General features: G+C 48.2%; 1 protein-coding gene across 1 annotated transcript in view; it reads left to right on the top strand.

Moving 5' to 3' along the window:
• Window positions 1-1,014: 1,014 nt before the first annotated feature.
• DGLUCY (D-glutamate cyclase) overlaps window positions 1,015-13,726 on the top strand; it is a 49,013-nt gene continuing 36,301 nt past the window's right edge. The window contains 5 exon segments of the mRNA XM_007472379.1: window positions 1,015-1,173; window positions 4,294-4,491; window positions 7,245-7,395; window positions 8,532-8,654; window positions 10,978-11,181. Of these exon segments, the coding sequence (XP_007472441.1) occupies window positions 4,384-4,491; window positions 7,245-7,395; window positions 8,532-8,654; window positions 10,978-11,181 (586 nt within the window). The 5' untranslated portion in view covers window positions 1,015-1,173; window positions 4,294-4,383.

Genomic DNA, 13,726 nt, shown 5'->3' with positions numbered 1-13,726 from the left:
AAACACCTAAGCCACCGCTCCGGCCCAGCCCCTAGACACACCCCTACCCTCACCCCATGTAAGGAACCAGCTTATCCTGCGTCGGGAAGCAAGCAAGGGAACCTGTTACTTATTTTCGTTCCCTCCTGCGGCCGCAGGGGCCCCAATAAAGGGGCCAATCGCCAATCCCAGAATTTCTTGATTGACCTCTTATCAATTTCTATTGATTGGGGAAGGCCAAGAACCCTGGTCAATATCACAACCACTTGGGAACCTGCTTGGCATTATCTACTAAAGCTGAGCAATTATATTTCCTACAACCGTAGGTATGTGCCAAATAGAACCGTGCACATGTGTGCCCAAAATGCATGTACTAAAATGTTCACGGAGGCACCATTTGTAATAACCTGACACTGGAAGTGATTCAAATATCCATCAGCAATAGTTTTAGGTAAATGCATTGTAGTAATGAGTATACCACAGAGCAATGAGAATGAACCCACTATTGGTGAGTGAAGGAAGGTAGACTCAAAAGACACATACTGGGGCTTCCCTGGTGGCGCAGTGCTTGAGAGTCCGCCTGCCGATGCAGGGGACACAGGTTCGTGCCCCGGTCCCGGAGGATCCCGCATGCCGCGGAGCGGCTGGGCCCCTTGAGCCATGGCCGCTGAGCCTGCGCGTCCGGAGCCTGTGCTCCACAACGGGAGAGGCCACAACAGTGAGAGGCCCGCGTACCGCAAAAACAAAAGGAATCTGTGGCGTTAGAAGTCAGGGCAGTGACTATCCCTGTGGGGGGCGTGTGGAGGATGATGACCAGAAGGGGCACAGGGCGTCCTGGGATGCTGGTAACACTCTGTGACTTGACCAGGATGCCGGTTCCATGGGTGTGTTCATTTTGTGAAAGTTACCAAGCTGTACACGTACGTGCGTTTTTCTGTGTGTATGTTACGCTTCAATAAAAAGTTAAATTAAAAAGCCTCTACAAGAAGGAACTGACTGCATTCTTCCCTTCTCTCACCAAACCCAGGGCTCCAGCCAGCCAGTGTGGTGGCCCTGCCCAGGTCCCTTGCTCCGGCCTTTGAAAATTTCTACCAGGTCAACAGTGGCCCCCTGCCGCTGCTGGGCCAAAGTGAGCCAGGCAAGTGGACGTTGCCTGCCCTGGATGCGGTTCCAGGTACCAGGTAAAAACCCTGAGTTTTCGGGGTTAAAGCTTGGGAGTGGCCAGATGCTGCAGCCAGGTGTGTCTGTCACCAGGAACCTCTCTGTCCAGCCTCGGGGACCCCATGGTGCCTGGCATGGACCCTCACTCATAACTGTTGCTTTGGAAGGGGCTGCCGTCTTCGTATGTCCACTCCTACCCCTGTCCCCTGCCCCTGCCCTGGGAAAAATCTTTGGGACTACCAAGAAAGTCCAGCCCTGGACAGATGGCACTGCCTTCTGTCCACTTCATTACCCAAGCTAGAAACCTGACTCCACAGGGTTAAGAAGGAAATAAAACCACCTGCAATTACGTCCAGAGACAGACATTGTTAATACTGTCATGAATGTTCTCCCAGACTTTTTTTTTTTTTTTTTTTTTTTTTTTTTTGTGGTACGCGGGCCTCTCACTGTTGTGGCCTCTCCGGTTGCGGAGCACAGGCTCCGGATGCGCAGGCTCGGCGGCCATGGCTCACGGGCCCAGCCGCTCCGCAGCATGTGGGATCTTCCCGGACCGGGGCACAAACCCGTGTCCCCTGCGTCGGCAGGCGGACTCTCAACCACTGCGCCACCAGGGAAGCCCTCCCAGACTTTTAAAATACAACATATGGAATAGATGGCCCTACTGATTCTGCTTCCATAGTAGCACTTGGGGAACCCACATTTCTCCTGCCCTCCTAGCTCAGGCTCACATCTCTCTCCAAAAATCCTGTGACGTCTTAACTGTTCTCCTTGTCCCACTCTCTCCCTCTCCTATTCTCCCACCCCATCCCCATCTTCTCTCCCCCTGGGGTGACTTTTTCTACATCTGATCACGTGACTCCCTCATTTAAAGTTCTTCGGTGTAGGGACTTCACTGGTGGTGCAGTGGTTAAGATTTCGCGCATCCAATGCAGGGGGCCTGGGTTCGATCCCTCATCAGGGAACTAGATCCCACATGCATGCTGCAACTAAGGAGCCCACATGCCACAAGTAAGGAGCTCCTAAGATCCAGCACAACCAAATACATACATATGTACATAAATAAAATATTAAAAAAAAAAATAAAGTTCTTTGGTGCCTTCCTGTGGCTTGTACCTTACTTGATATCAGGCCTGTAGTGACCAGGCCCTGGCTCAGTACCTACCCCACTCCGACAGTCCAGTCATCCCCAACCGTCTCCTCAGAGAAAAAGTTCCCAAGAACATTCTTCTCTTATCATTTGTGGACTCCAGGGGTGGGAGGGTCCTTCAGAGCCCCACCTGGGTCCGAGGTCAACTCCTTTACTAGCCCCTCCCATGCTGCCATCTCAGCGGCTTTTAGGGGCTTGATGCCTCCATGCTGTTCACATGCTGCTCCCTCTGCCTAGGATGTGCTTTCTTCCTTGTCCAACTGGTGAACTATTCAGCCTTTAGGACCCAGCTCCAGCATCTCCCCATTTGTGGGAGAGAATGGATCTCTCCCTTCTCTGAGTCACTCCTCTATCTAGGCATTTAGCACTCACTGCTCTGTATTGCTAGCATCTGATTTCAATGGAGTCTCGCCTGCTAATGTAGGATTTCAAGCTTCTTAAAGGCTGGCCGTTATCCTCTCCATCACTATAGCCCATCACCTGGCCTGTGCCTGGCGTGGAGGAGCGACTCAGCAAAATGGTTTTGGAGTGAAGGAAGAATGGGCTTATGACTAAAGACTTTCAACCCTGTGGAGGAGTTTCTCTAAGAAAGCAGAGAAAGGCCTTTCCACTGCTAGCACTGAGAGCTTCCTTGTCCCTTTGGCCTGCGGGCCTCGCCTCGATGGCAGAGAGGGCGCCATTGTCCTTTTCTTGCTGGTTTGGCTGGTTTCCGGTTGAGGCTACAGGAAATATAATAGGGCAGAGGCAGGGGCTACAGTATATTCATGCTGATTTGATAGTTTCCAGTCTGGAAAGGATGAAGGATGTTGAAGGATGCCAGCAAGGCCCCCTGCCCAAAACTGTGCTCACCACCTTGATTCTGGTGTCTGAAATTTCAGCCCCAGATGTCCTCTTCTTCCTCCCCAGTCCTTTTTTTTTTTTTTTTTTTTTTGAGTAGCAATGTTTTACTCTTTGATTTTTTTTTTTTCATTTTAACATCTTTATTGGAGTATAATTGCTTTACAATGGTATGTTAGTTTCAGCTTTACAACAAAATGAATCAGCTATATTTATACATATGTTCCCATATCTCTTCCCGCTTGCGTCTCAAGGTGATTTTCTTATTGATATTTGGATGAAACAAGGTGATAGTGGGTCCTCACAACTAATACTCATTCAGAAAATTATCTTGTTTCTACTCATCTTCCCTAAATCTATTTAATGTCCTTACCATAGGATGCACATTTTGGAATAAAAATAGGAGATGCTCACACATAGCACATCCCAGAGTGACCCCAGTGAACACTAGTTCTAGGTATTTCATAAGCATTAATTAAGAAAAAAGGTTCCACAGTAAAATATATTTGAAAGTTAGGGTACCAAAGTTAAATTAGTTCCTTGACTGGAGGACTTCATAGACCCTTATATATGCTAAAGTTTGTTGAGAATCTACAAAAGAGGTGAGATACAGGTTGTAGAATTTCAATTTGACTGTAGATTCTTTTCATGTGACACAGACATGAGACTAATATTTTAAAACACACTTGGGAAACACTGATCTAAGGCAATGCTGTCAAAAAAAAACAAACAACCCAATCCAAAAATGGGCAGAAGACCTAAATAGACATTTCTCCAAAGAAGATATACAGATTGCCAACAAACACATGAAAGGATGCTCAACATCACTAATCATTAGAGAAATGCAAATCAAAACTACAATGAGATATCATCTCACACCAGTCAGAATGGCCATCATCAAAAAATCTAGAAACAATAAATGCTGGAGAGGGTGTGGAGAAAAGGGAACCCTCTTACACTGTTGGTGGGAATGTAAATTGACACAGCCACTGTGGAGAACAGTATGGAGGTTCCTTAAAAAACTACAAATAGAACTACCATATGACCCAGCAATCCCACTACAGGGCATATACCCTGAGAAAACCATAATTCCCCAGTCCTTTTTAAAAATGCATTGTCAGAGTCCATACTGAGTCTGGGGGCCTATGAGCTTTCCCTTGTGTCTCCAGGATGGGCGTCCCCAGTTCTGGAAGTATGAGTTCGGCACCTGCACGGGCAGCCTGACCTCGCTGGAAGAGTCCTCGGAGCAGCTGAAGGACATGATGGCCTTCCTCCTGGGCAGCAGCTTCTCCCTGGAAGGGGCCTGGGAGAAGCGGGGACTCCCCAGAAGGGACTCATCAGGCCACGGCCACATGGGTGCATACAAGGTAGGGACGCAATCCACAGGGGCAGAATGACTTGAGAATGTGGGTCATCTCGTATTTTCCTGCAGTGGGGAGAGCAATGGCACAGGAGGCAAGAGACCTAAGCTCTGGCCACTTTCTAGCTGGGCAACCCAGGACAAGCGGTTAACCTCTCTGGGCTTTTCTCCCTCATCTGGAAAATGGGACCACCAGCCTCTCCCCTGCCCACCTCTGGCACTACTGTGAGCACCCAGCATGCCCTTGGGAGTGCGAGTCAAGCCCTTCCGGACAGATCATTGTGCTGTGTAAACCAAACCTGTTTGGAATTCGTCTGGCTCCTTTAACTTCGGGCACCTCAGTGAGATTTTTGAAAAAGCTCCCTGGCAGCGGGGAGAGCGCGCCTGGTTGGGTAAATGCCCAGGGATTTGTGGCAGAGCCTTGGCCAGGCTGTTAGCTGCTAGGTCATGTCTCTGTCAGGAAAGCTGGGTCATGTTCTTGGCCAGAGGCGGCCGCTGGTGGTCACTAATGCAGAATGGCTGCCTCTTGGGGGACGTGCCCGCCATGGGGCCGCCTCCCTGCTGTGTTTTTGAGGTTTTATTCCAGCCACTGCTTGTCACGGGGTGGGGTGATGGGGGGCGTGGAGAACCAGATCCCTCATTCCCCTGATCCCTTCTGGACACTTGTGTGAAGTCTGGGAATGTGCTCTGCTGGATGGATGGGCAGCCAGTGTCAACAGCCAGCCCCAGGTTTCTTTACGGAGGACGCAGATTGGAGATTTCATCTTGGGTCTGAGACATTTATTAAAACTTGCCTGATTTGGGCTCCTGCCAGAGGGGCCCAGGCTGCCTCTGATGAGAAACAAGGTTGCCCACAGTGCGTGCTGCTTTTCATGTGTGAAATATGTGTCTGAGCGGTTTTCTTGACGGTTGGGAAGGGGGGTTGCAGAACCGCAGCTTCTGGCTGGGCCCCTGCAGGGCTGGCCCTGGAACACACCGCTGTCTGTGGCAGGTAGGAGCTGGGAGGGCCTCGCGGCTCATCCTGGCCAGCCTTTCGTTTTAGATGCAGAAGCTGAGGCTGGAGAGAGAAAGGGACTTGCCTAAATCCCAAAGCCAGGCTGGAACCCAGGACTCCTGGCTCCCATCTGTAAAATGCCCATAGTGGAGGTGTGACAATTACAAGATGCTTTGCACAGAGATGCCCATTGCTGCCCAGAGGAAGTGCTCTGCAGAGCCATGGTCTAGCCACACCTCACCATCCCAGTGGATACCAGATAGCTTTCTGTTTAACATCGATGCCTCTGCCCGTTGGCTGCTGGGAGAAATGGCCAGGCTGCCATCATAGATTCAGTTGGTGGCCTTGAGGGGATGCAGGGAGTCCCCCAGAAGGAGGCGCCTTGGCCTTGAGGAGTGCTGCCGGTCTCTTGTGAGTGTCCCTGGCATGTGCTCCCTCCTGAGTGCTGTTCTGCAGACATCAACCTGGCAGGCACACCAAGGTTTCATCCTGCTGCTGACAGGGTGCTAACAGCACGCCCTTCAGGCAGCTGCCAAGACTGTCCCAGTGGTATATCCTCCTGGCCATGGCCTGAAGCTTTCATAAGCCCCACTACAGGGACCAAAAAGCATTCGGGGGGGAGAAATAAACAACATAAGTAGGGAACGTCACACAGGTCATCCTGGGCAGCTTCCACTGAGGCAGGAGGAGTGAGCAGGGCTCAGTGGGGTCTGTGAACTCATGGGACAGAGGAGACCCTGGGGCCTCCTTCGAGGCTCCCGCTTCTTGGGGACCGTCTGCCTCTGATTCTCCTAGAGGTCTTCATTTGTGTTCACGGGCCCCTTGAGGTCTGAAGAGAAAATTCAGAGGGTCTATGAAATTGGGTGGGAAAAAATTTGCATTTTTTTTTTCATAGCCTCAAACTGAAATGGAGTGTTTCCTTCCATTATGATTGTAATGAAAAAATAACCAGCACCACGTCAGCAGCCCCTGTGATTTGGTGGCTGCCCAAAGAAGCCACAGACATGCTCGTGTCACACTGCAGTCCTTCCTGACATCTCAGAAATATCCCGTATGTTGATCACTGCTTCAAAATTCCGATAGGTCTCCCATCTTGTTCCTTGCTTGCGTTGCTATTGAAGAAGCATATACCTATCACCGTATCGTAGTGTTTTCATAATTTTTTTTTTTTTTTTTTTGTGGTACGCGGGCCTCTCACTGTTGTGGCCTCTCCCGTTGCGGAGCACAGGCTCCGGACGCGCAGGCTCAGCAGCCGTGGCTCACGGGCCCAGCCGCTCCGCGGCATGTGGGATCTTCCCGGACTGGGGCACGAACCCGTGTCCCCTGCATCGGCAGGCGGACTCGCAACCACTGCGCCACCAGGGAAGCCCCTGTTTTCATAATTTGATAACTGCATTTGCAGCATCATTGGTTTCCTTTGTAATCCTATGCATTTCCTTTTACACAGTTAAAAATACTACTACTAAGCAGGTCCGTAGCTGCATCAGACTTCCAAAGGGGTCCAGGGTGAGTACAAAATTAAGATTCTCTGTTTTAGACCAATAATTACCAGCAATCTTCTTCATCTCTACGTCACATAAAAGTAGAAGCTAGCAAAAAAAAAAAAAAAAAAGTGGAAGCTATATTTTTGTGATGGCTACTTGGACCTCCTCCTTCACTGAGCTGCTTTTGCCTCCTTCACTGAGCTGCTTTGAACTCTTGGTCCTGAGGGCTTTCATCTGTGCTAATTCTATTTTTTAACATTTTTTCACTTGATTTCTTGGCAGACAGAGGTGCCTTGTGCCACCATTGCTGGCTTTTGCTGCCCTCTGATGGTCACAGTGAGGCCCGTTCCCAAGGACAAACTGGAACGTCTGGTGCAGGCCTGTTGCTCCGTGGGGGATGAGCATGGACAACCGGTTCACATTGGTGACCCAGGTCAGTGTCCACTGTCTTTCATGATTCTGACAGCTGCACGTGGACTTCTGCCTGAGAAGACGGGAACTTGCTGTGTTCCTGAGTTCCCCTGATGTGTCCTCATCTTTCCTAGCGGTCCTGGGGGTTAAGGCCCTGGGCAAGACCCAGATTCCTGCAGTAGCACCAGGGCTGGGTTTGCAGGTGCCCTACAGGTTTGAAGGTGACGCCCTTGGCAGAATAGCCAACCTCATCCATTTGTCCCTGTGAACTTCAAGTGAAGCGGGGGTTGGGGAAGCAGGTGGTGGAGGGTGTCAGCAGAGCTATTTGCCTTGAAATTTGAAATCACAGTTACCGCTAATCTAGGCTATTGTTCAGTGGCATATCTGGGCAGGGGACAGCTTCCTTCCAAACTTGAGCCGAAAGCCATTGATCCCCAGTGTATTAACTCAATCTGATGGCAAGTGAGCAGATCCAAGCGTGGAAGCTTCCCAGGCCTCTTGGAGGCTCTCAGAGGGCCTGATGAGAGCTTGGGATTGGGTCTTGGGTGAGAGTCAGAGTTCAGAGTAATTGAACTCACTCAGCTGCTTAACAAACAAAATCAGACAAAGCCCGGCCTTCTGTAAAAATGCAATCAGCACCTGTCACCTCCCTCACAGAAAGATGGCCTCAGGACCACCCAAAGCAGAGTGTCAGCAGTTTTATCATTAGTGGGATGAATTGAACCCAATACATCCATCTTTGCTGTCTTCGTGGGCGCTCTGATATCCGGCCACGGGTAGGGATGCTGTTGGTCATCAAGCAACAGAGTTTCTGTCTAGGTTATGTGACTCAGTCTGCACCAAGATAAACTCAAAGTCGCAATCTGTATGACGACAGTGTTGGACTAGATGCCCCCTAGTCTCCTCCAGCAATCACACCACGCATTTAAGATTCCATGCTCTGAAACTATGCCCCTCAAAATGCACTAGAAGTCAGCAAGCATTCTGGGTTGGTAAAGTCCGGATTCCTGGTGTCCTCCCTGGACTTCTCCAATTTGCAGTGGTTCTGTGACTAGAGTTGCTCTTGGAGAAAGAACCATAAACTACCAACATGTTCAAATCAGATAGTACCAGCCAGTGCAGGACCCAGTGGAATTCACTTTCTTCTTCCATCTGCAGAACTGTTGGGTATCAAAGATCTTTCCAAACCTGACCACGGGGAGCCTGTGGTGTGTCAGCCAGGGCACGTTCCAGTGTTCTGGCCTTCTCAGCTGACCAGTCTCGAAACTGTCAGCGCCTGCAGTACGTCTGGGCTTAAGGGGGCTGTTACTCTGACCTAGGAGGGAATTGGGTGGGTTTCCAGTTCCTGAATGCATAGGCTTGTGGTGCAATGACTTAAGGAATAAAGTCATAAAACACAGGCCTGTAGCCCACAGCAAAGATCCCTCTGACTGCTTTCTTTTCATCCCAGTGCTGGGTCTCACCAGAGCAGCTTGTGTTTCAGCTCAAATATGTTTTGATTAAATATATTTCTATCAGCGGAAGGCTCAATCTAACAGAAGCGCCAAAGTTTTGCTTGATATTTTGAGACATCTTGGAGGTTAGCGGGGCTTTGAAAGCAAAGGTGAAGGCAAACAACTCAATTAAGCAAAGCATTTCACGTGGTATTTGCCAGGTGTTTGAAAGCAATACTGTCGGTCCATTTTTTCAAAGGCCGAGGGTGATATTACACTGAAGCGACACACGGGGGCCCCCTAACTAGCACACAGTAAGGTAAGGATGTGACAGAGACATTAACAATAACTGTTGCAGCCCATTGTTGTAGACAGAGGAAGATTCTAGCCAGGTCAGCCCGGCTTGCACTACAAATAATAGAATTTAGTGCTACTTTCAATTTATTTTTAAAGCAATCATGGGCGCTTAGCTATTAGAATGGCCTCATGATATGGGAAGATTATCTCTAATATGGTGACAGGGCATAAACACCAAGATCCAGGGGATTCTGTTCATTTATTCACACAAATGTATTGGGAGCCTACCTCCAGGTCTTAGGAATAAAATGCTGCAGGAGACAAGATGCAGTTCTCAGGGAGCTTGTGGTCATTTACAAGTGTGTGTGTGTGTGCTCACGTGTGTACACACATCCACACACCCATAGTAAATATCCTCCAGCACGATGGTCTCAGCCCTCTCCTGTCCCCTGCCAGGGGGATGCCCTGCAGAAGAGCTCTCACTGCGGCTGGGATCCCAGCACACGACAGCCCTTCAGTTCTGACTTGCGATAGCATATTTGATTGTAAATGAGAACAAATGACATCATTGGTCAGGGACCACCTTGAATCTTTCTAATTTATAAAAATCATGCTCAAACTTCAATATTTAAACTTCTATTAGCAATAGATTAATTGCTGCACATCTCGCAACAGATGGGCCAAAACCCCATGTCACACTTCAAGCTGACTGTTCTAGTGTGTGATGGCTTTAGAGTGACCAATTTGAGGTTCTGCCGCAAACACAGAAAAACAATTGCGTTCATCGAAATCCTTAGTTCTTCCACTTTTTATCACAGCTGAAAGTTAAGTTAGAATGCTTGACACATCTGTCAGTAGGTTTTCCTTCTGAAGTGTTGGCTGACTTTGGCTTTCTGTTAGATCTGAGAAATTTTACAGTTTCCTGTGAAATCCAAGACGTTACTTACTCAGTTCATGTCTGCATTTATTGAGCACTTATTGTATGCACTTGTGAGATGCATAAGCAATGGTCCCTCTTCTCTGGGAATATACAGCTGGGTGGGGTTAAAGTACTCAAGGATCATAATGACACTGAAGAAAGCAGAAGGTCTGAGTTAAGTTATAGTGAGGATTAAGCACCTAACAGGCCAGGCACAAGGACGTGAGAATGGACAAGATATAGCACCTGGTTCAATAATGCAAACCATCGCTTATACCGAGGACTTACACTGGACCACGCGCTTTGCTAAACACTTTCATGTGCATTTTCCAGTTCACTTCTGACAACAACCAGCTGAGGCATTATCATTATTTTACAGTTGAAGAAACAGGTTTAGAGAGGATAAAGTCACATCTCATGCTCAAGTGTGTTCACCATGCAAAGTCATGTCTTAATAACTATTCTACAGTGCATCTGTTGCCCAGAATCTAGTGGGGGAGAACAAAATTAACATAAACCAAAGCAAAATATACGGGACATGAGAAAAATAGAAGCTATGTTCAGAGAGAACTATTTGTTAGCCGATCTAACAACTGCTGCAAAGTAAAGCAAGATGGCTTGATGCGTTGTAAGTGTTTAGTAAGTACTTTCTGATACCCATGGGATTGCATTGATGGAAACTCCTAGAGCCCCAACTGTAGCTGTGGGTTACCTCACTTCTTTGCCCACACTCAACCCATCTTCACTTTCCTAAAAATCAGGGGCCCCCGTTAATGTGGAACTTGATTTAGTCGTAAGCCAGCTTGTTCTGACCTGGTGCCAACAAATGGTTAAGGAGTGCCGTTGGCTAAGCCAAGGCATGGGCGCCATCTTTCCCATTAACGGTGGGCTAGATGGGCATGGACAGGGTTTGATGAAGTGGTCTGGGCTCAGACCCTCCTGTTGTGTGCCTTAGAGATGCCACTGGCTTTCACCAGCGCACCGGGTTGCACAGTTATGACTGACCTGAAGGGTACAGCGGCTCCGGCCAGATGCCTCACCCCTGAGGGAATGCCAGAGGTCCATCACATTTCCCAGGATCCTTTGCACTGCAGCATGGCGTCAGCTTCAGTCGCTCAGAGGGTCAGAGAACTGGAGACGATAATTGCCATCGACCCAGGTAAGAAACCAAGCAGTCACACCTCAAGGACCTGGAGAAGTTCATCACTGATGAATGTTCAGGGGGAAAAGCAGCCTGCCAACTGTATCTACAGTATGATTTTTTTTTTAATGCTAATACTGTGTATGAATCCGGAAAAGTAAATGCACCAAAATACTAATGGTGATGATCTCTGGATAGCGTGATTGTGGATGATTATTTTTCTTCATTTTTCCCCCCAAATTTTCAACACTAAACGTATGAGGGAGTTTGGGAGGTGGGCACATTCCCATCCAGAACTAAATTGGGGTTGAGTAGGGAAGAAAAAGGGAGAGGAATGGTTCCTAAGTAGTCAACTGCCACCATTTGACCAATGTCATCCGTCATTCCGTAATAATGTCCCTAATCGTCTTCTTTCGTGCCATTGCCTGGGGTTGGGCGTAGACCAGATTTTGTGCACCGGGCAGCGGAGATAGGAGTGGGGGTTGGATTGCTCCTCCTTGGCAGATCCTTGGTGGGGCAGGACCCTGCAGAGACAACCTCACCACAGTTTGCAGCCAACATGTATATTGTATTTGGCGTCTCAGAGGATAGCCCTTCTGTGGTTTGAGAGCTGCTGACTTTCTAGACATGAGACAGGGCTGGTGGGGTCCAATAGGGGTCTGCTGGTTCCAGTTAGGAGGAGGTTTGCTGAAAGGTGCTTGTCTATTCGGTCATTCACTCATTCATTCATTCATGCTGCAGAAAACAGTTTCCTTTACATGCAAACACACAGTAAATTTGGGATATCTGCTCATTACAGATGCACCTTTCAGGACACACACATACATAGAGTCGTGGCTGTGTATACACAGAGTCTCTGACATAGCTGGTCTCCGTGGTGAATATTTTTAAAAATTCTGCAATACTCTCTGTCTCACAAACATTCCTACCCAGGCTGACGGCTCTCCTGCTCAGTACAAGCGTCATGAGGGAAGATGTATTATTAGCTCTGCCATTAGCTCAGATAAAAAAGTAACTGGGAAGTAAATTTACTGCAGACACGGTGCTCCCGTTGCTTAATCAAAATGATCTGGGAGGTCGACCACAGCAGTACCCTCAGTGCTTGGGTGAATTGTGTGTCAAGGCTTGAAGCATGAGGCTCGGGGGATAGGCAGATTTATGACTGTCCAGAGGTGCCAATATTGTTTATCGAGGAACGTCTTTAACCCTCAAGAACAACAGAGGCTTCTGATTCCCACTGTATTAAATAAGCAGGTATAAGATTGATGGCCGTATATTGAACACCAGTCACGGAGCATAATAATAGAGCCACTCAGTCATTTTTGAGAGCACCTCAAATGGCTGGCATTTGATGTGCCTGGAGAGGAGATGGAGAAATGCAGGTTTATAATGGGAATGTTTGTGCTAATAATAGCATCATCATAGACGGATGGACTGCTTCCAAGCTGACAAAGTTCTCTCTCCCCTGTTCTCTCTATCGGTGCTCCCACATGCTATTAAATAGGTTACATTCCAATTTTTTTTCTTTTAAGATGTTGTTATTCTTCTCCCCACTTATCAACAGTAATTCATGTTTATTGTAGAAACATCAGAAAACATGAAAGAGGCAATAAAAATTACCAGGATCCCATCACAATTAACCATTATTAACAGTTTTATGTTTGCCCTTAAAGGCTTTTTCTTCAGTCTTGAACCTATAAGACTGAATGTATATATATATATATACACACACACGTATATATGTGTATTCCAACATATATATTGGAATCATACTGTGATATTATTTTAGGACTTGCTTCTTTCCCTTTTAAATGTATTGTGAACACCCTTCTATATCATTAAATATCACAACACCCTTTATAGTGTTTGCATAGAATTCCATTTTATGAATGTTCTACCATTTTATTAATAGCCTATTATTTGACACCGCAAACAATGCTGCACTGAACATCCTTATGACTACATCTGTGTACATACCCATGATCACTCTATTAGGATAAATTCCTAGAAGTGAATTGCTGGCTCCAGTGGAGTGTACAGATCTAAGGTACAAATCACCCTCCAGACAAACGTTCCCGTTTCCACTCCCACGGGCAGTACGTGAGGGGCCCTTGCCTCACAGCCTTCCTCCACCTGGACCACCCCCAGCTCCACGTAGGAAAACTGATGTTCAGAGCAATCAAGGGATGAGGCCAAGGTCACACAGCTGTGATGTGCCAGTGCCTGGACTTGAATGTACGTTTCCAGATGCTGAATCTGGAGCTGTTCCTCCATAACCAGAATCCACACCCTGTGTCCCTCCACGTTGTCCAGGTACCTCAAATGCAAGTTGACGGCCCCCGCATCCCTTAGGCCCCCCCCTCTCATTTCAGCCGCAGCTGGGGTGGGAGTTCTAAGTCACATCCCCCCGTTCCACAGTTACGCCCCGAGGTGGCCTGAGCATGTACAAAGGCACAATGGTATGTGATGGGAGTCCAGAGGCTGTGCAGCCTTCTGGGACTGGCTTGGCAGCCACGGTGGCATCTGTAAGGTGCAGCTGGTGCCCGGCCCAACCCCCCACCCC

This window comes from Lipotes vexillifer, unplaced genomic scaffold (assembly GCF_000442215.2).
Source record: "Lipotes vexillifer unplaced genomic scaffold, Lipotes_vexillifer_v1.1 scaffold751, whole genome shotgun sequence".
NCBI lineage: Eukaryota > Metazoa > Chordata > Mammalia > Artiodactyla > Lipotidae > Lipotes > Lipotes vexillifer.
Note: the sequence above shows the minus strand (reverse complement) of the source record. Positions and strands in the feature narration are given on the sequence as shown.